Raw genomic sequence first — 24595 nt, forward strand, 5'->3', positions numbered from 1 at the left:
ACATTAATTTGTAAGAATTCTTTGGTTTTAGTAGGATTATATGGATTAATACTATGGAAACTGAAACCATGATAGCAAACTGTGTCAAGTTGACTCTAATAAAAATCTTGCCAGAGAGGTAGTAACAATCCCCTTGTTGTAATTTATGTAAGCAAAGCATTTTGAAAATCAAGAACCTTAAATCTTTATCTTTCTCTGTCTTCACTCTTTTTCTTCCACGACTAAGGAAGAAACACATCTCAAAACCGGTTTCCTCTGAAAAGACAGAGTTAACTTCATCTACCTGCGTCTTCAGGATTTCCTTTTTTATTCCAAGCTTTATCAACTTGAACACAAAGGCACATAATCTTACTGGGACAGCAGAAGGTGATACAGAGAAGGAACATACAGAGACCAGTCTTTTCTTGTGACCGCAGCCAGCCCATGAAGAGTGAGTGCTCTCAGCTGCCTACGAGTAAGTGAAGTATCTAGTAATGGAAATAATGCAGCCTACTGTCAACCTGTAAGTACTTCTGCATAGACAGCCATGATAATAAGGTACACAAAGAAATACATTAATTAGAGAATTTTCTAAGCATTTTACAGTTGAACAATTAAAACCCAGTATTCACTTTACAACTGCACTAAACCACAATGGTTAAATACACTAACGATTTATGCTATTCACTGTAACCAAACTACAAAATCTGATCATTTTGTATGTATTTCCAAGGTATTTACTGCTTTTGTTTCAGAATACCGTAGAGAAAATGTATGCTAGTCGAGAGGATATTGGATATGATTTTGGAGATGACTCAAAAGTTGGAAGTAAGCCAATTAAACCTAATCCAAACATCGATGGAGGATGGGCTTGGATGATTGTACTTTCCTCTTTCCTTGTGCACATACTTATCATGGGGTCCCAAATGGCCCTTGGAATACTCAACATGGAATGGCTTGAAGAGTTTAATCAAAGTCGTGGCTTAACAGCGTGGGTTAGCTCCCTCAGCATGGGCATTACACTTATTGTAGGTATGTTCCAGCATAACTTATTTCAAAACTATATAGATTTTTAGAATATGTTTGCCACTCATCCCTCAAGTATTTTCTTACAGTTTTCCATTTTATTAGCAGAGCTGCCCAAGTTCTCCTGAGTTGCCTTTTTAAAGTCACCAGGACAAATTTTACAACTTAGAGGGAGAAAGGGAACAACAGGGAAGATGATAGAGAAGACAATTACTCCAGGAGACAGCATGAGCAGGAAAGGATGCCTGTGACTTCAAGGTCTCACTAGAATTAAGAAAACAGATGACCTGTGAAGCTTGTGGTCCTCTCTGTACTCTGTCTGGGAGGAGAAAATGTTGAATTTGGACAGTTTATATTTCAGTTTGGCAGCTGAACTAAAATTTGTTTTTTAAATTGTGGTTGGATCAACCCAAAATAATATCTGGAGGGATATGTTTGTGTATATATGTTTATACACACCTCCGTCCCCCTAAATTAAGATTGAAAAAATTCTGTTTAGGTCTGCCTAAAATATTCCACTGAAAACAAAATAAAATGTTTACTTCCTAGTTACTTGTGAAAAAGGCCTGCACTCACACAGCATTAGTATTGGGAACAACGGTTTCCGTTTCTTCCTCTGTTTAAACTGTCCCTTCTTCATGGGGCAACTTTGATTTTCAGTCCTGTGGGTATTTGCTGTGTATTTGGTTGGTTGGTTGAATTTTTCTTTCCATGATGTTAAACAGCAATAGGGAAAACAAACTGAATTGCCTGAGTAGCCTGATGTTTAACATTTTGTTTACAACTTTAAAGAATCTTCATGTGAAAAATGATTAAAGATTGTAGAGAATTAAATAAATAATTTAATATTTTTTCATGTGTTTTAACAGGTCCTTTTATTGGTTTATTCATCAGCATGTGTGGGTGCCGCAAGACAGCTATAATTGGAGGGATATTGAATGCCCTAGGTTGGATACTGAGTGCCTACGCCTCAGATGTGCACTACCTCTTCCTTACGTTTGGAGTGACAGCTGGTAAGAGCTGTGCTAATGTTTGAAAGTTCTTTCAATTATTTTTGATTCCTTTGAAGGTTTTCTGGGTGAGTAAAGAGGGAAGTTAGATTGTAAAGTTATTCCAGCTTTTCTTTGTCACTCTTTTCAGCCTGTTATCTTTTCAGAAAACTTACATATTTACTCAGTGGATTGGGCCCAATGACTTTTGTTGTCATTTAAATCTGCCATGTGAAGATAGTATTTTTATCAGTTTCTTTCAAGTGAATATACTAGAGGACATTTTTAATTACAAGAATTAATGTAACCCAAACTCTAACAAGTGGAATTTAAAGATCTTAAACCACTGTTGAATTGTATATCTAGCTAACTCCTCTCTTTGTCACAGGAAGAAACAGCAGATGTTTTCTACAGGAGTTGCTCCACATTAATAAAGTACCAGATTATGATAACTATGTACTGCTTCAAAACCCATTTTAAAGGGTGTTGTGGGTTACTGCTGGTAGGCAGCTAAGCCTCACACAGCTGCTCGCTCACTCTCCCGCAGTGGGATCGGGAGAGAATCAGAAGGGTAAAAGTGAGATAAAGACAGTTTAATAGGTAAAACAAAAGCTGCATGCACAAGCAAAGCAAGATAAGGAATTCCCTCACTACTTCCCATGGGCAGACAGATGTTTAGCCATTTCCAGGAAAGCAGGGCTTCATCATGTGTAATGGTTACTTGTGTAGACAAACGCCACAACTCCGAATGTCCCCCCCTTCCTCCTTCTTTCCCCCAGTTCTATTGCTGAGCACGGCATCATATGGTATGGATGTCCCTTCGGTCAGTTGGGGTCAGCTGTCCCATGGTGCCCCCTCCCAGCCGCTTGTGCACCCCCAGCCCACTCATTGGTGGGGCCACGTGAGAAACAGAAAAGGCTTTGATGCTGTGTAAGCTCTGACCAGCAACAGCTAAAACATCCCGGTGTTATCAACAGTGTTTGGGTCACAAATCCAAATCATAGCCCCATACTAGCTACTGTGAAGAAAATTAACTCTATCCCAGCCTGAATTAGGACAATGCATGTGGCCCTATTTCATACGTAGTTTCTAATAAAGGATATTCAGATTACATCAACAACCACTAATAAATAGCAACTAATTTTGCTACGTTTTTACAATGAAAATCACTGAAAGAAATAATATTTTATCATTTTTATTGGAATTAGCCTCTAGAAAACCTTTTGACATTAAGAGCCCAATCAAAATATGAAAAGGGACGTGTGTTTAGGCATCTTTCTTGAAAACCAACAGATCCTTAGTGCCTGAATGCTCAGTTTCTAGCAGAATGTGGCTTCTTGTGAAAAAATTTAGTTACTTTAAGAAAGTTACTTAGAAGAACCCAGTATTATCTTCTTAAAAGCACTACTCCATTTTATTCACTGTTCATATCTAGAAAGAGATACTGTTAATTAATAGATATGAAATAAAAATGTTAAAGTGATCCAAGTAAGAAATACAAAATGTGGCCTTTAATTTATCTGAGCAACACTGAGCAATTCAAGGGGCTTTGAAATACTGTTCACTCCACAGATAACATGGTCAGTTATGTTTGCAAATGAAGCACGGTACGTATGTCATATGAGACAAACAGAAGTGTTATGAAAAAAAGAATCGTTTGCAAAAATAATAATAGCTTCAGTACCATCCATTCCCTCAAACAACCCTTTCACAGAATTTCACAGAAATCTGTAGAATTTCTGTACATAATTTTTATCTAGCTCTCTGGATTGAAACTAGCAAGGATCACTGTGATGACTGTATACCACCATACTGTAGATTTCAGTAATGTTGTAAATTCCTGGACAAAGAACAATAATTACAGGGAGGGTTCTACCCTTTTCAGAATTTCTGTTTCCATATACATTGAATATAATCAAGCAGACAGGAATCTACACACTCTTTCTCTCAGGCTTTGCTGCTTTTCAGAAAGAGCATGCACAAAATACCAGACAGAAAGGCAGATATTATACAGAGAAGTTAAAGAGGGGTGAAAATCATATTTTCAGAAAAAATCTGAGGCAAATTTTTGCATGAGGTGGAGAAGTGAGATGCTGTTGCAGAAGTAATTCTGGCCAGAAAACCAGTGTAGAGATGCCCAAGATGTTTCTTCCAGCTCCATGAGATCTCCATTCACCACCGCCTCACTCGCCATCCCCTCACTCACCATCCCCTCATGCACCATCCCCTCACTCACCGTCCCTCACTCACCATCCTTCACTCACCATCCCTTCACTCGCCATCCTCTCACTCACCATCCTCTCACTCACCATCCCCTCACTCGCCATCCCCTCACTTGCCATCCCCTCACTCACCATCCCCTCACTCACCATCCCCTCACTCACCATCTCCTCACTCACCGTCCCTGCACTCATGATCTCCTCACACACCCATCGCCTCAGTCCCCATCCACTCACTCCCGTCCCCTTGCTCACGGCCACCTCCCTCACCGCCACCTCAGGTGGCCATGTTCTCATGGCCGTTAGATGTAAGACTGCTGTTCACTTATGGTGGCCGCCTCCTGCTGCGGTCACTTCTGGGCCTCCATGCAGTGCTCGCAGGCTTACTCATGGCTCCTGTTCCCCCCGTTGGTGACCCGCTGTGCCAGATGCCCTCACACAGTACGTCCCTGTGACCCCAGCCTTGCCCCCCCGCTGCAGCCACCCTGCCACCTCAGCTCCCATCCCAGAGCGCTGCTCACTCAGCGCGGTTCCCTTCCCCCAGCTCCTCGCAGCCTTGCCCCTCACCTCCTGGTTGACGGCTTCGTCCCGGCTCCACAGGCTGTCCTCCCTGCCACGGCAGTGGGGGGTCAGAGGAGCCTTCTCCCCCCTCACCCGTCCCGGAGTGGGCTGGGGGGCAAAGTGCCCCCTGAGGCCCCACACGGCGACGGGGAGAGCAGAGCCAGCCCTGCCGCTGCTGTCACGGGAAGGGTGACAAATCTGTGAGGAAAAGGAGCGGAGAGGCCTGCGGCCCTGTCTTCACCTGTGAAGGCGGCCTGCCTTTGCATGTAATTAGACTGTGTTTAGCTATGTACCCACGGAATGAAAAGGTAACACAAAGCAATTAAAAAAAAGTCTGATTTCTCAGGATGCACAGGGAAGTGCAGTAAACAACGCGAGCATGAGGCTGGGCTGTTCTTTCACAGCAGGCAAGGGCAGGCCGGTCTGACGAGGCAGGGCATCTTGTGGGGGCGGAGAGCTTTCCTTAAGAGTCTGTGGCTTCGTTTGGGGAGGGAGGCCTTGTGCACAACGAACACCTGATCATGTATTTGCATAGCAAAGAAATAAATACTTCTAACAAGCAAAACAGGTCAGCTCTGACCACAGGACACTGTCGTGATGTTGAAGTGCTTTTTTTCAGGCTTTGCTGGAATAACTGCTCTTTGTCCAATCTAGCTGTAGCTAGATCATGCTGTAGCTGCATGCAGCTATGTTATCAGCTATTTAGGACAACTTCTAAGCCCCAAACACTTTTCTAAATTACAATCACAGTGAATTTGGAAGCATCTTCTGCATATACCTCTTCCAGTCCAAATCCCCTCTGTCAGGAATTTGGTGTGAGAAAAACTGGGCAACTGTTAGCTTTAATGATGTGTTTGCACAACTCTCAACACTTTCTGCTTGAAATAGGTACCATTAATACCCTGTTTTTAAACTAAAAGGGATTCTTTACAAAATTGGAGATCTGCCTTTTAAAAACATGCCTGTGCAGCTGCTGTGTGGCCCTCCCTGGACTTTCCTGGAGTGCCCAAAGAGAAACCTGGAAGCCACCAAAGGTCCCACGATGGGGTTGACCTGCCCCCCCGCCCCATGCTGACTCCTGAAATTTATCTCATGGTCACTGTGGCTCCACAGTTAGAAAGCAAGGACAAAAACTCAGTCTGGATCTTCATTGCTGGCGAACTTGGGCACAAGCAACAAGATGTGCCCACTAAGCAATTTCTGGTCGCTGATACAACCAGATGCAAGTATTACAAATGCAGATATTTCAAAATAGGGTTTGTTTATGTTTGTCCCCATATTAAGTGTCACTGATTGATTGTGGGATGTTTGGGACTTCCAGGGCTGTCATGCTGAACTGAGGTAAAGGTCTTATCTTCCATGTGTTTCAGTTTTCCCAGAAGTTAAATAGCAGTATTGTATTCTCACTGGAATGAGTATTGCAAATTTTGGAAAATACTACAAGACAGAAATGAAAGCTGACATGAGAATTGAATATTTATTCTCGGTTTTACTACTATGCTCGCGCGAAAGTTAGGAATAAAGCTGATTTGTTTTTCATGGCTTTTTATCTTGTCAGCAAAAAGCTCAGATTGATTTTGGTTTCTATTTTCATAGGCGTTGGAAGTGGCATGGTTTATCTGCCTGCGGTGGTCATGGTAGGGCAGTATTTTCAGAAGAGAAGAGCGCTTGCACAAGGACTCAGTACCACAGGAACAGGGTTTGGAGCTTTCCTAATGACTGCCTTACTGAAGTACCTCTGCACTGAATTTGGGTGGAGGAATGCCATGTTCATCCAGGGTGCCATCTCCCTGAACCTTTGTGTCTGTGGGGCGCTTATGAGACCACTCTCTCCCAAAGACGTTGTTAGTGAAAAATATGTTGTGAGAAGTAATAGTGAAGATAATCAGGCAAAAGCTCTGTCCCATTCTGCAGAGACTATAAAATCTAACAGAGTCCTCAGTGAAGAACTGGAAAAAAAAGAAGAGACAAGAAATGAAGAAGTGCTTGACAGTGTTCAGCACATAGAAACTGGAGGTAAATCTCGAAGCGGAAGGAATATGTATGGACTGCGTGTTCTTAAGACAGTAAGCCAGCTGACGGTTACAGTCAGGAAGGGCTTTGCAATTTGGTACTCCAGCTACTTTGGAGCTGCATCACTCTTTACCAATAGAGTATTTGTGGCCTTTATAATTTGGGCTTTGTTTGCTTATAGCAGCTTTGTCATTCCCTTTATTCATCTTCCAGAAATAGTCAAGCAGTACAACTTATCGAGTCAGAACAATATATTTCCTTTGACATCCATTATAGCCATCGTTCATATTTTTGGTAAAGTGATCCTTGGAATCATCTCAGATCTCCCATGCATCAGCACGTGGAATGTCTTCCTCATGGCTAACTTTACCCTGGTCACCTGCATTCTTACTTTGCCACTAATGCAAACATACGTTAGCCTGGCTGTGGTTTGTGCTCTAATAGGATTTTCTAGCGGCTATTTTTCTTTAATGCCTGTTGTGACTGAAGATTTAGTTGGAATTAAACACCTTGCAAATGCCTATGGCATCATCATTTGTGCCAACGGAATATCTGCATTGTTTGGACCGCCCTTTGCAGGTAAAAAGTTCAAATTGCTAACCATAGTTGTTTGTATAGTAACCGTGTCACTTACTTGTTATATTATTAAGCTTTCTTATGTGACGAGCACGTGTAGTTAACAAAATTACAGCTGCTCCAGAATGGACGGTAACATCCAGCTTTACACTGTACAAATTTACAGATCACATCCGCTGAGCACCAGCTCACTGTTCACACACTACAAATTACAATCCTTGCAAATAACCCCACGTCTATTAGAATCTATCCTTTCAATAGTATGTTTCCTTAAAATATTATCATACAATTTTTTAAAATGAGAAAGGTTTAACCTATTTTTATGTGTTTTGTGTAGTATGTGCACTATACATACTCATGCCTCTATCTAGACGAAAAAATTAATAGTTTTCAGGGTAGGCAGGTGTTTCTACCATAGTATTACCCCCAAGAACTAGAAAGTGTGTTTGGGTGTCACCACTCTAAGCTGCCAATGGATGTGTTGATTTAACTAACTTAGCTTTGCCTTCCTTCAGCCAGAAATACCTCCTTTGGGCACTGCACTGCTCATAATCTCTTTGCTGCCATCCACAGCAGAAGGTAGAAGTGTGATGTATGTTATCCCTAAAGTTACTTATGTTTAAACAAACAGTCATTATAAATTTTCTTAGAGAGGGGGAAGGTACTGATTGTCAATACTATAGCCAGACTACAGCTAGTTTTTACGGAGATGCAAATCAGAAGAAAGCAGGAAGAAGCCTTGTGAGTTATGGCTGTGGCCAGCCAGGGATGGCACTTGGCTGAACGGAAGCTATTAGCAGCACAAGCAACCCAGAAAAGCGAGAACGCTCTCACCTTCTCTCCCCACCACTGAGTGAGCTGACATGATTTAGAAGAAAGCTCATTCAGTGTCTGTTACAAAGCAGCAGGGTTTTACTCTACCCTATATTCTTTCAGCACCTCTCAGTCTGTGCTGAACATATCTGTGTATTTGGTCATTAGTAACGACGCAAATAAATAGCATGCAATTAGTTAATGTAGAGAAAGCTTCTGATCTTGAGGTTCCATTGCAATGCAACCAGCATGACATGAGGGAATTTTGCTATTTTGGGTTCTCAAACTTTTCTGAAGTAACTTTAATGTATTTTTGCAAAGGAATTCAGGCTGGAATGAAAGTCACTGCAGTACTGAGATTGTATCTCTTGAAAAGTCTTTTATCGGTATGTGAGTCTGAGAAAGCTATTGGGAATGTGTTTGCTTGCATAAGGCACAGCATTTGAACTAGCCTGCAGGATCGGGCATTTTACAAAGACAGTAGTAGGGTAGAAGAACTAATTGGTTTGGGATTCCAAAAATGTCCATTTTAAAGGCAGACCTGTGATAACTTGTTTGAAAAATGTACAGTTTTAGAGAGAAGGTTGCTTGGCTTCTTAGGACGGCACATAGCTGGAGTCCCATTTTAAGACTTCCATGATACTTAAATGAGGGGATAGGTTTTACACTGGTTTTGGGGTCTGGTGAATGAACAAGAGATTTTGTTAATACATTTCCATTTGTAGCATCTAGAGGAGGGGACAATCACCACCTCTTTTTTCCAGAAACCATCTACGGAAATGTCGTGAGAGAAATGTGCAGTATTTTTCATATTTTCCCACGCGATGTACCGTGTTGTCAAGCTTTGTAACAGACATGTTTTGTCCTTATTTTGCAGGTTGGGTCTATGACATCACACATAAATACGATTTTTCTTTTTACATATCTGGCTTGCTATACATGGTAGGAATAATATTTTTACTTCTACAACCTTGTATTCAAAAGAAACAACCAAGAGAAAAATCTACGGAAGAAGCACAAGTATAGAACAAATTCCAGAAGTTTTTTTACAGAATTTTTTTGTTTTCATGTTTCTGTTGTATGACAGTATGAAGCTGTTTTTCTTATGGAACAAACCACGTTGAGCTGTACTTAAGTGAAAAGCAAATGTGCTCCAAAATGCTAATAAATTATTAGAAATATGCTTTTAAAATGAGTTAAGAACTCTTACTTTAGCTAACAAATAGAGATTAAAAGTACCCTGCTAGTCTTTTAAAACTGGAACAGTGCTAGCAGCCCATGCTTCTCTTTTAACTTTTCACCACTACCCATTGGTGAAACTCCACTGACTGCAGTGCAGTTACTCCTGATTTACACTAGTCCTACAAGAGAATTTGATCAGTATATGAATGATTTATAGAAGTCCTTCCTACGGTGTATTCTGTCTGATAAAAGATTCGTTACTCAGTATGAGAAAATGATTGTATTTCTTACCTGTCTAGTCAAGTAGTGTTGAAATGCTAGTACAATAATTCAATTAATTAAATGTATTAAAATTACTATTTCTGTGATACAAAACTGAAGAAAAGTTCTTATATTTTTCTGAAATAACTCTCTACTTCAAGGATTTTTTATTTTTTTAAAGTATCAACTGCGTAATAAAGTAGCCATCCTCAGTACATAGGCTGCATTATAAACGCTGTGACACTTAATGCACCTGAAGTAAAGCAAACATAAAAGCAAAACCAGGCAACATATGGAAAATATTATTGTTATTCACAAACTGGAAAATGTTTCCAGAAACAGTTTGAAGTTTCTGGCTGCCTTACCTAATTAGAGGTATTGTAGAACTTCGTAACATTGCCATTGACTCCTTCCATGAGACTTGTTTGTCAAGTAAAGAAACAGAGTCGGGCAAAATTGGCCCAATACAGTTTTAAAAAGAACTGGACTACAGCACACTAAATTGTGTTGCAATTAATTTAATAACAAAAACTGTTACATTATGAGCAGTCATGTTGCTCTCCTCATGTACACCATGAACTGTCTAAGACTGGTCACCTTTGAGATGTTTATTCACTAGAAAATCAGATAATGCAGAACATAGAAGAGCTAAAGACCATTGAAAGTACTCAAATAAATTTCCTTAAACAACATTAAGCGCCTGGTAATCAATGCAGAATGTTTTGTGTGGTGGTACAAGACATGCTTTTTCCAGCTTTGAGAAGTGAGTCTGATGTTAATTTTCCTATCAAATAAAAGTCACTGTAGGTGTTTTTCCTGTAGCTTTATGAAAGTTTTTTCATGACAAATCAGGTTCTTCGTTTAATACTGATACATGCTGCTGGAATTCTTTAGAAACAATTGATACTATTCAATTATATTGAACAAATACTGGGAAACAGTTCAGTATGCAACAATCTCATTATACAGACCTTTTTTGTAGCTGCAAGGTTAGTTAAAGAAAAGTTCTGAAGCGCAACTCATATTGTTCTATATTGCAATGCATCAGCTTGTTAGTTTCACACTTCTACAGCTGTTGGCAGGGACATACTTTAAAATAGATCACTGAAATGAGCCAAGTTAAAAAGAAAACCTTAAGAAAACCCCAAACTTAAGATTTAGATCAGTTCATTCATATAGGATAGTTATGTATGGCCTTTAAAATTCACATTAAACCAACTGAGGGGGCAGTGAACAGCAACACATGGTGTGAACACACAGTAATTTCTTAAAATCAGCTTTTCTGTTGGAGAAAATGTTCATGTAAACTACAGTTTCACCTGAGTTCTGTTACACATTTAATGTCGTCTTGGTGTGAATGCTGCTGCTAGCTTATTTTAACTGAGCTATCTTTTATTGGTGAAATATATATATATATTTTGAAGTGATGATTTCCCCTCAATTTTCTTTTTTATTTCTTTTTGAAAGATATGCACCCTTGATAGTTAGATCTTCACTTTGTCTTTTGTCAAAATCAACTTTATTTGCATATTACTGTAATGAATAATATGTTATTCACTTATGGTATCTGCAATATATCTTTCTATAGAATTCCTTACTGGGCCATACAATGGGAATAAACTTACATTACACAAAATTTCACTTTCTGTTCATTTACTCATTAAGTTAATTTTTTTTAAGCTTAAAAACTAAGACTTTCCTGCAAAATGATTGTTCTTATTTCTCGTAACAGAAGGGACAGGTACATGGTTGATCAAAGAGAAGGGAAGGTAGGCTGACAAAATCAAGTTAAATTAGAATTTTAAACTGACTAAATCTGTTATGAGAGCACAAGCTGAGAAAAAAATTAATTAGTGGTAAATTGAAAGAAAATGAGAAAAGAGGGTCTGTTGTTTAGTAGCTCTGCTCACATACTGTAGTTCTTAAAATCATCTCTCTAAAGCAAAATTACATTTTATAGTATTTTATTACACAGAACAGAAATTTTATGAATACAGTATTTTGTACACATCATGAAATTTGTATTTGTCGTTGTCCTAAAAGGAAATAGTTACAGAGAGGAAAAAATATACTTAAGTGTTTCTTCTATCTAAATATCTACAGTCACCAGATGCTTCAGAATATTGGTATATAGTTGTAGAACAAAATATTCTTAATCTAAATTAGCAAATATCTTTTAAAAATTAAAATACTGTTTTATAAAGAAACAATGATATAAGAACCCTTTATTCATAGTTTTTAATCAATTTATAAAATTCAAGTTTAATACTTGACATGTTAAAAAATCGTAAAACAAATACACTCTTCAAATATTACCCTATTATATCCAAATACTGCAATAACTGTTTTTAATATTCAGGTCTTAAGTCTAGTCAATGGCAAATGATACATTAATCAACTGGTGCTTTCAGAGTAATAATATTTGGCCTCTTAATTACTGAAGTTGATTGTTGGAGCAAGTCAGACATGTCAGTAAGAACTGCCTTCATCTTACAACACACTTTAAGTAACCATTGTTACAGTCTTGTAAGATAGCAAATGTCTCTTATCAAATATGCAACTTGAACAATGGATATCAATTAGTTTCAAAAGTTCCTGCATCAGCAACATCAAGGCAAAATTTTTCCCATATACTATTCTGGCAGAGTGCCTCAAACATTATCTTGATGGATTGTCCAAGATGGGAATGATCATTTGATCCACACCCTCAGTCACCAAAGAAGTTTCTCCTTGGTGACAAAAATTGTTATTTGCTTGAAGTTTAGATAATTAATTTTAAAACATTTTAACACACATCAAACTGGAACTAGCTACATGTTATTTGCCAATAAACACTGCAAATTTACCATGATGGACAGCAAAAACCTCAGCATTCATCAGCAATTTTTGTAGTAAGAAATGATAGATGGTTTTCTATAAAGGTAATAATAACAAGGCCATAGCATGTGATATAAGACACAGAGCATGTATAGCATATATACAAAATAGAGAAGGCAGAATGAGGAAGTATAAAGTCACAACCTCTTCTATTGCGAGTAACTGTTACAATGCTGACTATAATACAATTTCAGGATGCCCAACATATTAAACATTATATTATTTACATGTTGCTCCTAGTAAGACATATTCTGTTTTTCCTCTTTCAAGCCTTAAAATAATCTGCTTTCCCTAGTAAAGAAGAACAGTCAGTATGTCTGACCTGATAAACAGCAAATCCAAACCTTAGAACAATTGCTTCAATGAAACGTAGATCTTTATTCAGTTAGTTTTTTGTTCTGAGCATCTTGTTTCTGCCTCCTCCTTCGGAGCTGCAGCTGTAGCCGAAGTCTGTTTGTGAAGAATTGTTTCCAGCCCATTTCCTGTGCAAGTTCTTTCATTTCAGGTGTAATTGTGTCACACAAGTTCTCCACAATATTTTCCCATAGCGCATTACTGTTTTACATATCTAGTTTAAGAGAAAGTAGAGGCTTAAAGTCATAATTTCGCTTACTCATTGCTGATTATTTTACTACACAAAATGCGTTTAGACAACACATGCGCCTTGTACGAAGGTAACTTGGTGCAAGATGCCCACCTATCTTGAAAGGCACAGTATTAGTTAAAACTCACAATGACATCACTGGAAGTTTTGCCCAGCGTTGCCAACGCAAGATACGGCATGTTCTGTGAAAAATTTGAGAAGCTTCTTTTGGTACGATATCAAAGGCCTTTCTGCCGCACTAAAAGCGGCTGTAATGCCACACGCTCTCCTGGTATGTAATTCATACAGCCCCTCTGAAATCAGTGAGGCTGTGTAAGATTATGCCAAAGAACTTGTCAAGATGTAGAAATCACATTGCAAATACAAATCTGTTTTCAAGGTCAGTAGAAGAGCAAATTGCCTTTGGACTTAGAACAGAAATGCAATTTTAGGAAGCCTTCAGAAGCACTGTAGGGATTAAGCCTGTTTCTCAGGAAATGCTTCCCTCTTTCAGAATGACTCCATAGACAGAATCAGGTGGAAATGTTATATTATAAACGGGAAGAAAAAAATTATGTAATTTGTTAGATGACAGGACCATTACAAAAAAAAAAGAATTAGGAAGATACTCTGTGTCACTGTATATTATCTACCCATTAGAAGTTATACCAGAGCATAGTAACATTGATTCTTCCCCCAAATGTTCCACTTTTCTAACTGTGTAATTGCGGGGACCTAAGTGGAGTTGTACTAGATGACTCCAATGCAAGTGGCTGGTATGTTTGTCACCAGTAGAAACAGAAACAGAAAAGCAAAAGTCCTGGTATCACTTCTGTTAAATGCTGCTGATGTAGCTGGATACCTTAAACTATTTAATTCACTGACTACAGCAAAGCTGTATCAGAGTACGTGTGCTCCTATTTTTGCTGGTCTTGAATTGTGAGAGTGATCACACTGCAGGCACAAGCAACATGCTGGCATATTTTAGCAAAGGAAAAGCAGGGATTATTGGGGCAAAGTTGCTGCAGAAGTCCTGAAACGAAAATATATGCATTTTTAAAGTTCTCTTTAGATTTCTGCTTGCACTCTGTCTCTCACCATTCTGCTGTTTCTATGAAAAATGGACACCATTAAGTTAAAAATAGTGGAGACTGGTTTTTAGTATCCTGTATTTGTGTTTCCAAATACCGTGTTCTGTTAAAAAAAAATACAGAAAGAAGAAAAGGTAATAACTGTCATCATTGTGGTTTTCTTGCCATGCCAAAAGCTTCTGAATCGCGTAACAACAACCAGACCTTCCCCTCCGTAAGGGGCCCGCAGCCCGCCCGGGGCAGCCCCCGCCCGGGGACGGGGCGCAGCCCCCGCCCGCTCCGGCGCCGGGAGCCCGGCTCCCTCTGGCGGGAGCAGCGCCCCGCAGCTCGGGCAAAGCAGGGCTTCGGCGTTTAATTGTGCCTGTTGGGGCTATCTCAGGACCTTGTACAAAGTAAACTAAACGACTCCTAGCCTGAGCTTGTGCTGGCAGACAGCACAACATCGAAGTGTGCTGAAAAAGTATCTGGGAAACTCAGTGCTCCAAGGGCGGTGTCCGCGTTAGGACCTCCGTACGTTGTTTCTTCTGAGATGGAGCTTCTTTTACAATACTTAAAAATACTACCTAGTGAAAATTTAAAATACTTTGAAACGCATATTGAAAGCATCTGAATACCCTGGAGAGCAGGATTTATGCTCAGACTACACTGTCAGAGAAATGCCATGCTTTGGGTAGCAAATGAAGATACTTGTTTAGCTCAGCCTACAAGGATGCATTGCACAGGATGGACGTATGGAGCCTTTTACACTCCACTTTTCAGTCCTGAGTGCAGAGATCATTCTATTTTTCCCTATTTGAAAATCTGAATGTGCTGTTTCATAATGCCATATAGAGCAGCATTCCAGCCTACATATAAATTAGCCTGGAAATGAAAATTCATAGTATTGGGGCAAAATATTAATTCCTTAAAAATACTGCTGAAATGAGAGAAAGACAGCATGGCATTACTAGTTGACTCCAGTCATGCTCTGCAAATGACAGATGGATTCCAAATATACTAATAAATTATTTCCTGACCTCCCTTCTATCCATTCTCTTCCTCTCCTTTAGTTGTTTTTATTCTCTCATCCTCTACTGGTTGTGTCCCAGTCACAATATCAACTGTTTCATCTTCAAACTAAAATAAAGCCCAGAACTCAGCAAGCTTATCTACTTCCATCTGCCCTTCATCTCTAAATTCATGACATGCTCTATTTTCCTATCTCACCATTGTGCTTTCTTTACACCGCCTCCTATTTCTTGTGATCACTTGAACTCATTCTTGCTAAAGCGTCTATAATATCTTTGTAGCCACACCACAGGAACAGCGGTACAGCCATGTCCTCTTGAACTGTCATCAGTCTTTCACAGAACTTTTCCTGAAATCTTGGGCCACCTAGCCTCAAAATAATACAAACCCTGTGAGAAATCTCATCCTGATACAATTTGGAGATGTACTCTGTACCAGAGACATGTCCTGTTCTCCAAACGAAAAGGTTCATCTGTCTCCCTGAAGTCTTTCAGAGTATCTAGCTGTCACACCAGACTCAAGATGACTAAACCTGCTTTTATCTTCCTCCTAAGGTCTCACCATTACTTATGTTTTCAGTAACCATACAACCCGTAACTTGACAGGCTTCATTCTAGGCTCCTACGGCACCCCTGGGGATAAGAATCAAGTTATTTTTCTCTTTAATATGCTTCTCTTCCTATTTTCATAAACTAAAACCCTTTTCTTTCCCTACCCAAGTTACTGCAGCAGCGTTTTCTCAGGGTCTGGCTGGGACAGAAAATGCAATTTTGAGGTATTCAGACCCGCAAAAATAAGCTTCATAGATCACAGCTCTGAACGTATTATCTTTCCATCTGTCCAATCACCTGGCCCTGCACAGACCAGGGAGCTGCAATAGATGATGTCTCAAAGGCCTTTCCAACACAGCCTAAGTTTTCCTACAACTTTTCTCTTTTTGCACCAACAGATTGGCCCTCATTCTCCTGGGACTTCCAGGCTATCCTTCCCTATTTGTTACCCCCCATTCAGCATTGAGAGGCTACCCTGAGCTCCAATCAGCCAATAGTGGCAACTTCTCTTATTCACTTTTTAAAGTTTCAGTTCAACATGTTCATACTATTTCCCATACTTTCCTGACAGTTGGAAAGAGCTTCCTAGCAAGCAAGCGTAATGTCATCTCTTTCTCCTCCTGTGTTTCTTACAGCTTCTTGCTGCGAGTTCTACAAAATCTCGGAAAAAAAAAAAAAAAATCTTTCCTTGTGCTCCTGTCTTTTGTCAAAAACTTAAAATGTAAGCTCTCTAGGAACAGCAATGATTTTTTGTTTGCTAATGAGGCTAGCATAAGGGCATCCTGGTCTGTGGTTGAAGTTTCTAGACATTACAATAATGCAGTTCATAATGCAAAGCATAGGTTTTACATTTCAAATACTTAATTCTGGAAGCAGTGCATAACACCCAGCCATGGGTTACAATGGAATTATCTGGCTCATTGTCTTTATAATATGCAACAAAAGTGTGCAGGATAAGCACAGTCTCTCTAAGAGCCTTTCTAAGATCTAGTTTTTTTTATTGTACCTGTCCAGTTGTTTGTGTACAGATGATTAATTTATTGTCTCAAACTTTATGTAAAGCAGACAGATTGATGATTATGTTAAATGTGGGATGAATCACAACCAACATGCTGCACAGCAAAGCTAACAATTTTAAAATAACTTTATATATATATATATATATATATTTTTTTTACCATTTAAAATCTGCATGAAACTTGAGAAAGCCTGGCAATATCTTCAAGCTCCAGAAAGGAAATGATGTACAGGAGCACTGGGACAGGAAGCCATTCCAGGAAGTCATAGTTACCTCGGCACAGATTGAGGACATGTTCCGGAACTTTGGCACCAAACACTACAGCAATCTGAACTGTGGTAAAAAAAAAAAAACAAAACCAAACCACCACAACAGCAAACTCAAGAGACAACAGATTTGCAAAAGCCTGAAATTTCCTCCCAATAATCCCACGTTATTCACATATACCTTAAAAAAAAAAAATCAGAAAAGTTAGCTCAATTTTTAAAAAATGTTTTCTAGAGAAAATAACATATAATATCTTATACTGAACATTAGTAGTTTATAGTATTTCAATTCATCTTAAGAGTTACTAGTGATATACAAGAAGCCTGAGCAGTAAAACAAGGCTTTAGTTAAAAAACTGTATGTTGTCTAGTATACAGCAAACTCGTCTCAGCTGAGGAACATGAAAACAGCAGGAAAGCTGAACTGAAACTTGTCCAGATCCATTTTGTCCACCTTTCCACATACATATATTTTTATTTACATAAAGACTGTGCTATTTACTCAGGAAGTGGTTAGTAAAACAATTGAAAAAAGTACTTCAGTTGTATGCTTTGAGGAGAATAAAGACTGCTCTGACATTAAAAGTCCCTGTAGTTCTGCTTCTTACCTTATGTAGGTACAGTTAAACCACTAAAATGAAATTGAAGACAGTTATCTTCTATAGTGACATGACATTTTTTGACTAATTCACTTTGTGATCCAGTACACCACCAAATTCTTTTTCTATAGATCTGCTACTTAGTGAGCTACTCCCCATCCTGCATTCATACAGTTGGTTATTTCTGCTTCAGTGTCCAACCTGGCACTTGGCCTTTTGAATTTAACAGTTTCTTCAGATCATTTATCTATTTTATCAAATTGCTTTAATACAAATAGTAGTTCATTATAAAACAGGATCCTGAATTCAATTTGCTACACTTCTAATGAATGATCAGTGGTAAACTTTGGAGCTGCATGTTGTTTGCTAAGATCTGATGACATGAATGCAGTCACCTGGATTTGTAAAGGTTTTTTTTTTTTTTTCTTCTTCTTCTTCTTCTTTTCTTACAGGGACACAGGGATCAAAACCAGAATTACTATTTTATGTGTTATGAAGTTATTATAATGCATCCAAAGTGGGTTTTTTTTGTTGTTTTTCTGGGGATTTTTTTGTTTTGTTTTGTTTTCTTATCCAACTAGACTCTATCTTCTCATGTATGTTAAAATTATGAAGACAACCAGAATCATGGAAGCTGAAACTATACTGCTATAGGCAGTAAGCGCATCCAATTTTGATGCAGCAGTTTTCTTCCCAACATATTTTGTAAGATTAGTTAAAAAACTCAAGCTTATGTGAATACATTTGAAAAAGCTTTCCAAATGACAAGATTTCACTGTTAAGATGTTAAGACTTTTTTCTTCTCTTTTTGTTCCAAATATTGCTAAGATAATTATGTAGAAGGAGGCTATCACCTTATGGTCCTTCATGTCTTTGGGTAGACTGCCAAAGCTGTTCAAGCTTTCTTTTCTGTTGCTATATCATACTGCAAGTGCAAACAGCTTGCTGTTGGTTCTCATTTGCTTTTTTACTTTCCAAGCACCTCAGTTCTATATAGTATAGAAAGTATAAAAGACTACTTATTTGAAAGCTCAAATTTATAAAAATTGATAATCAATGTTGTCAAATTAAAATGTGGTGCAACTCTTTGCCTCAACTAACGGAGCTGTTATAAACACCTACTGCAAAGAAGCATAGCATATTTAAAGACTCCCTGAGCACTAGCCAGATTCAACAGGCAGTCCATTTTCTGTTGGTTCATGATCCATTCATTCCCCTTCTAGTCAAAACAAGTAGTAATAACTGGAATTAAAGATTTGTTTTGTTATGGACTGTAAGTGCTGATTGAAACTTTTTCCATGGTTTGTGCGTATATCCAGTCACTTGAGCTCAGAATGTGTAGTCTTTCCATCAATGGAGCACTAACAGCAGTCACTTGCAGTATCCCTACCCAACTGCCTAAGGAAGTGTTGTTAATTCAACCAAATTCACTTGAAAATGGTCACTTGCAAGAGTTATAATGGGGATCAGAAACACAAACGTAAACAGAAATGCAGGCCACATTAACTCACCAGGGCTAAAAGTCTCAATTGTGCTGTAGGAAGTGTAGACTTTAATAAGCAAAGCATAGGAAACCTGTGTTGGACTTATTTCAGACCCTAAATGAAGATACACTCACGCTTACTCTTGAAAACAGGTATATTCTATTGAGGAAAGTTTTACCCTCTCCCCTACCACCTGAGATTCATGTACTTCTTGGGAAAGCAGACCTCCCCTGCCTAAGTGTAAATAAGATGATGTCTATGAAAGCTGTTGATGAGGAAAACAGGACTTCATTTGGAAATTCATCTTTCAAGGTCATGTCACGGTTTAAAGCTGGGCCGGCTATTAAACCTGTGGCAGATGCTCTCTGTTAATTGAAAGATGAACTGTTTTCCTCAATGAATTTCTCAATGTTTCCTCTGCGAGCCATGACCAACCATATCTTGTGACATGACATCTCTTAAAACTAATCCATTACTGAGAACCAAGATTATAGGAAGATGCAGAGCAATAACTACTTGGGACACATAGTCCTGTGGAACTTTGGGAAAAAGCATAATTATTTTAGATGTTCTCAGTGGCAAATCTATCAGGAACAGGTTGGAAAACAGCTCTATAAATCTACATTTTGAGATTTATTTAGTGGTGTCCCCACTGTCTTTCTTTTTCTGGCTGTATTCTCCTGCAGTCATGTTGCACTTGTATAATCCCAAGTACCTGTTGCACTTGGTGTTACTTATGTTAAATCAGATTGAGACTCCAAGTGGCTCATGACATAGCCATAAAAACAAATGTGCTGGCACAGAGCATTGTAAGGACTGAGTTATTAGGAATAAAAATACTGCTTTCTGGCTTATTTTTCTGCTAATACCTGTCATTGTCTTATAATGAAACTATCAGTGTTGCTGGGATTTATCCTATATTGACATTTACTGTCATGTCTTTTTGTTTTTCCAGTATTCATACATTAAATAATAAATTAACATAAAAAAGCCTGTTTGCCAAAGCAATTGCATCTTTACTGAAAATTATTACAGATCAATATTGCTAGATTATTCCATTATATACCACAGCAAATTTGTAATTATTATAGTCATCTTACTATGAAGAGATGAATCATCCAAAAAGTCCTCCTGGGATTCTTTTAATTTCTCCAGGTCTTGATTGACGAAATTCATTCCTAAGTGAGATTTTCCACCACCTGAAAATTACCTACAATTGTGGAAGAAGAAAAAGGGGAAAAAAAAAAAAAAAAGAAGAAATGAATATCAAGTACCATGAGATAAATGCATTGCTAAGATTCAGGATTCTGGTTATGTAAATATTACTGCATTCCCAAAACAAAGTTATCATAAGAGATCAGACCACGGTTACATTACCAGCGGCCCTACCACATGCTTCAAAGGACAATAAACATCCCATAATGCACCTAGACAAGTGTGAAATATTTTTACATACAAAGAAAATGTTCCCAACCCCTGTGCGCAAATTGTTCATAGAAATTAAAACACATTTAATGACATCTCAACTTGCAAAACTATAAACTTCTCTTTTTGTTTCTCATTTAGTCACAGAAACACAATTCATCAGGCATTAAATTATGTGTGCAAGTAGAAATAGTCATTCAGCTGCTCAGGCATTCAGAAGTGGCAGTATTAGACGTTAAACTGTCATTTTAACATGTTGTTAAAATCGAAATTAACAGGACAGTTCAAAGTTCAGCACTTAGACTGCCTGAAGACTGTGGAAAAAGCTCTCCAGAAGTACACATTCAACTCACAATTTCAGAGTCAGACAAAGAAAAGAAAGCCTGCCTTACAAAGCACGCAAGTGAGACAAAAGATTAATAGGAATAGTAAATTATGTAGCTATGAAATGATGGAGGACAAGTGGCCCTGGCTATCAGTAACTTTCCCAGAGTTCTCCTAAAACATTACATACGTGCTTGAACAGTGTATCAGCTTTCAGTATCGACTTTTGTTTTGTTGCTGTCACAGATGGGTCTACAGGAGAGGAAAGTCGTAATCATGGCTGTTCCCTCACACAAGTTGTTAGCAAAGATCACACTGCAAGCCAAAAGTAGGATTCAGTTGCTATCATAGGCAAGGTTAAAAAAAAAAATCTTGTAATCTTACTAACATTAATCTCTTATTTTCTTCCATTTAATTGAGAAAATTGAGGATTTTACATTGTTATATGTATAGGTGGATTCCTGACACACCCAGTGATGAAACTGGCAAACGAGAATACTAGTGAGGTGTACATGTATAAACACACAGACGTGTATATAAATAAAATACACTCTGTAGAGTTATTTTTTCTACTGGCACATAGAAAAGAAAAATTAAAAGCAAGACTTGAGTTAACTGTCAATAAGCTACAGAAGTCTACTCACATATAATGACTGAGGAACACAGAGTTAAATTTACCATTGCAAATCTTAGACCTGACAACAATGGTTTACATCTCAACATGAGATTTAACTTTAAATGTCTCCAGTATTTCAGTGTCAAAATGTAGATTTTTAAAGTTGAGAAGAATTAAGTATTTGTAACTCGCAATGAGTTGCATCCACTTTCATCATTAATTTTCAAATTAAAGCTCACATTCCAGACAGTCTACCAAGGCAAGCCCACACCAGTCATTTCTGTATTTTTCAAGTCTTGGTTGTATCCTGTTGATACCTCCCTTTAAACCGTGACACTCACATACAGTAACAGTAAACAAGTTGGAATAAAGGCTTAACATCTACATTTGAATGTCAAATACAGCCAGCTACAATTCATCATTTTGATGTTTTTTGTGGCTAATATATCATTATAGGGGGGTAATCGGAATTACTAAACCATTTTTCTGATAGCATACAGACAAAATGGCTTCAATTAACTCTCAGACATATCTGCAATACTCTGTAAAATAACCCTTATTATGTGAATAAAAGAAAAAACATCCTACACAGTTGCATCAGGTCATCCTATTTTCACAACGCCACACAGTCTTTGTTCGTTCGCAGTGAAACAGTTGCCTCTTTGAAGAGAGAAAATCCCATTCATCCAATCTGCATTCTAGAATTTAATATATGAAAAATAAATTACACCACCGAAACATTTTGTAGTAGCAGAGTTAACATTTCTGTAATGTACATGCACAGTACATTAGACCACCACATTGCTAAAGTAACACCACTTAATACACTAGTGGTAATGAGGGTTCAATCCAAGAGAGATTATAAACCATATATCATAGTGATGATCTTGCTGCCTGGGAAGGCTTTAGGACTAGTATGTTTGTAGCCCACCGCGGAGATAATAGGACAGTGAATGCTCTACTATACTGTACTGCCAAAAGCTCTTTTCATCTCTAGCAATGCTGGAAGAATCAGCATGTAAGGCTACTTCCATTCTTACTTGTGGAAAACATGAGGTGAGAATAAGGTCAGAACAAAACGGATATGCAAATAGAGAAAGAAAAGACATCTTTCTACATGTTCCTCAGCTTGCATACCCTTCAAAATGGTATGCAAGAATACAGTATATTATAGGGAAAAAAAATCATTGTTAAAGGAGAAAAGAAACCTGGTTAATATGCTTTCTCTTGGCCTTTTCATGTTACTGTTGAAATGACGTTTCTTAAAAAAAACCAAGAAAACCAACATTTCTCAGCACGGAAATGCCAAGTGTAACTGAAAAATAAAATAGCCACCTGCCCCCAAAACCACTTACCAGAAATGATTAACGATGACCGTTGCTTTTCAACTTTTTAACTTTAATCTCTCACAATATTCTTCAGATTAATTTTCTGTATAACCCTATAGATTTAACTATACACAAATTTAGAAGTCTAATTCTTAAAAAAGCAGAACTATGTTGCACAACAGATTACAATGTGTTGTGATCTGTTATAAAATACATTAATAAATACCTTTCAGTTTGGGATATACAGTACAATAAAATTAAGCGTATATGATAGTAGATGCTTTCCCAAATTCTGCACTGGTGTAAGCCAGATGAACTTTTCACAGTAAGTATTCTATATATTTTTTTGTTTAGTATTTTGTGGGTATGAGTGTATTTATCTATAAGTTTATGTATACACAGGCATACAAGAACATATTTAATCCAAACACTAGAGTGTGCACACGTGTGTATAGACTCTTGAATAAGATTTTATCTTTATACAAGCCAAGCAACTCTAAAATGGAACACTAAGGCAATACTCTACAAGTGAAATGCTTCTGTCCTATTTTTAAAGCAATTACAGTAGATGTTTTAACATGGTTATAAAAATTTACTTTCTTGTAGTACTGTTGTACAATTATAAATTCCAAAGCATTTTAATACTAACTAAAAAACATGCCAAAACTTCAAAAAACTACAGAAATACATATTTCAATAATCACTTCTCTTCTTAATTGCTATTCTAGGAAGCACACTGCAACAGAACTATCTGCCAGAATGGGAAGATCAGGCCAACACGCAGAGGCACAGGAAAAGTAAAATAGTCAAGTAATTGTATTAAACGCCACTGTGTATCTTCTAGACATTATTCTTTGATTTAAAGTGAAACAAACTGTTAATAGCACTATTCCACTTAAAAACTTCCTTATGTACAAATACCCAGGACAAACTACAGTTACCTTGGTAATTTGTTAGCACATGGTTATTTCAAAGAAAAATATTGCATAGATTTTGTAATACCTACACTTTTTGCATAGATTAAGCAGATGAAGAATGGAAGGTATTATAAGGGCATCCTGGTTACCATGGACACATTTCATTCTTGATGTTATTTGGAGGTGCAAGTGTTAAAGCAATTCACTACCACATTGCTTACTCCATTGGCATTTCTTCATGAAAAAAAGAGAAGAGGAAAGGATGAGCAGAACCAAATCTGAACAGCAGCACCCAGCCGAGGCTTCAGATAAAAAGTCATAGCAATTTAAAAAAAAAAAAATAAAACAACTAAACTATTTAAGTGAAAATTAGCAACAAATACATTTTTTAGGAAGTATCTATTGTCTAAATTAATCTGGGCCCCTCAGTTCAAGAAGGACAGGGAACTGCTAGAGAGAGTCCAGCGCAGAGCCACGAAGATGATTAAGGGGGTGGAACATCTCCCTTATGAGGAGAGGCTGAGGGAGCTGGGTCTCTTTAGCTTAGAGAAGAGGAGACTGAGGGGTGACCTCATTAATGTTTATAAATATGTAAAGGGCAAGTGTCATGAGGATGGAGCCAGGCTCTTCTCAGTGACATCCCTTGACAGGACAAGGGGCAATGGGTGCAAGCTGGAACACAGGAGGTTCCGCATAAATATGAGGAAAAACTTCTTTACGGTGAGGGTGACCGAACACTGGAACAGGCTGCCCAGAGAGGTTGTGGAGTCTCCTTCTCTGGAGACATTCAAAACCCGCCTGGACGCGTTCCTGTGTGATATGGTCTAGGCAATCCTGCTCCGGCAGGGGGATTGGACTAGCTGATCTTTCAAGGTCCCTTCCAATCCCT

At 38.2% G+C, this 24595-nt stretch overlaps 2 protein-coding genes across 2 annotated transcripts in view; one reads left to right on the forward strand and one right to left on the reverse strand.

Moving 5' to 3' along the window:
- The first annotated feature begins 749 nt into the window (after positions 1-749).
- SLC16A14 (solute carrier family 16 member 14) lies at positions 750-9202 on the forward strand. The gene is made up of 4 exons (XM_068407062.1): positions 750-1011; positions 1875-2018; positions 6371-7366; positions 9054-9202. Exons 1-4 carry the CDS (start codon positions 750-752, stop codon positions 9200-9202), a joined length of 1551 nt encoding a protein of 516 aa, XP_068263163.1.
- A 2646-nt stretch (positions 9203-11848) lies between these two features.
- The window catches only part of FBXO36 (F-box protein 36), a 29007-nt gene continuing 16260 nt past the window's right edge, over positions 11849-24595 (reverse strand). The window contains 4 exon segments of the mRNA XM_068406886.1: positions 11849-13053; positions 16899-17080; positions 20197-20245; positions 20247-20306. Of these exon segments, the coding sequence (XP_068262987.1) occupies positions 12874-13053; positions 16899-17080; positions 20197-20245; positions 20247-20306 (471 nt within the window). The 3' untranslated portion in view covers positions 11849-12873.

This window comes from Nyctibius grandis, chromosome 8 (genome assembly GCF_013368605.1).
Source record: "Nyctibius grandis isolate bNycGra1 chromosome 8, bNycGra1.pri, whole genome shotgun sequence".
Lineage (NCBI taxonomy): Eukaryota > Metazoa > Chordata > Aves > Nyctibiiformes > Nyctibiidae > Nyctibius > Nyctibius grandis.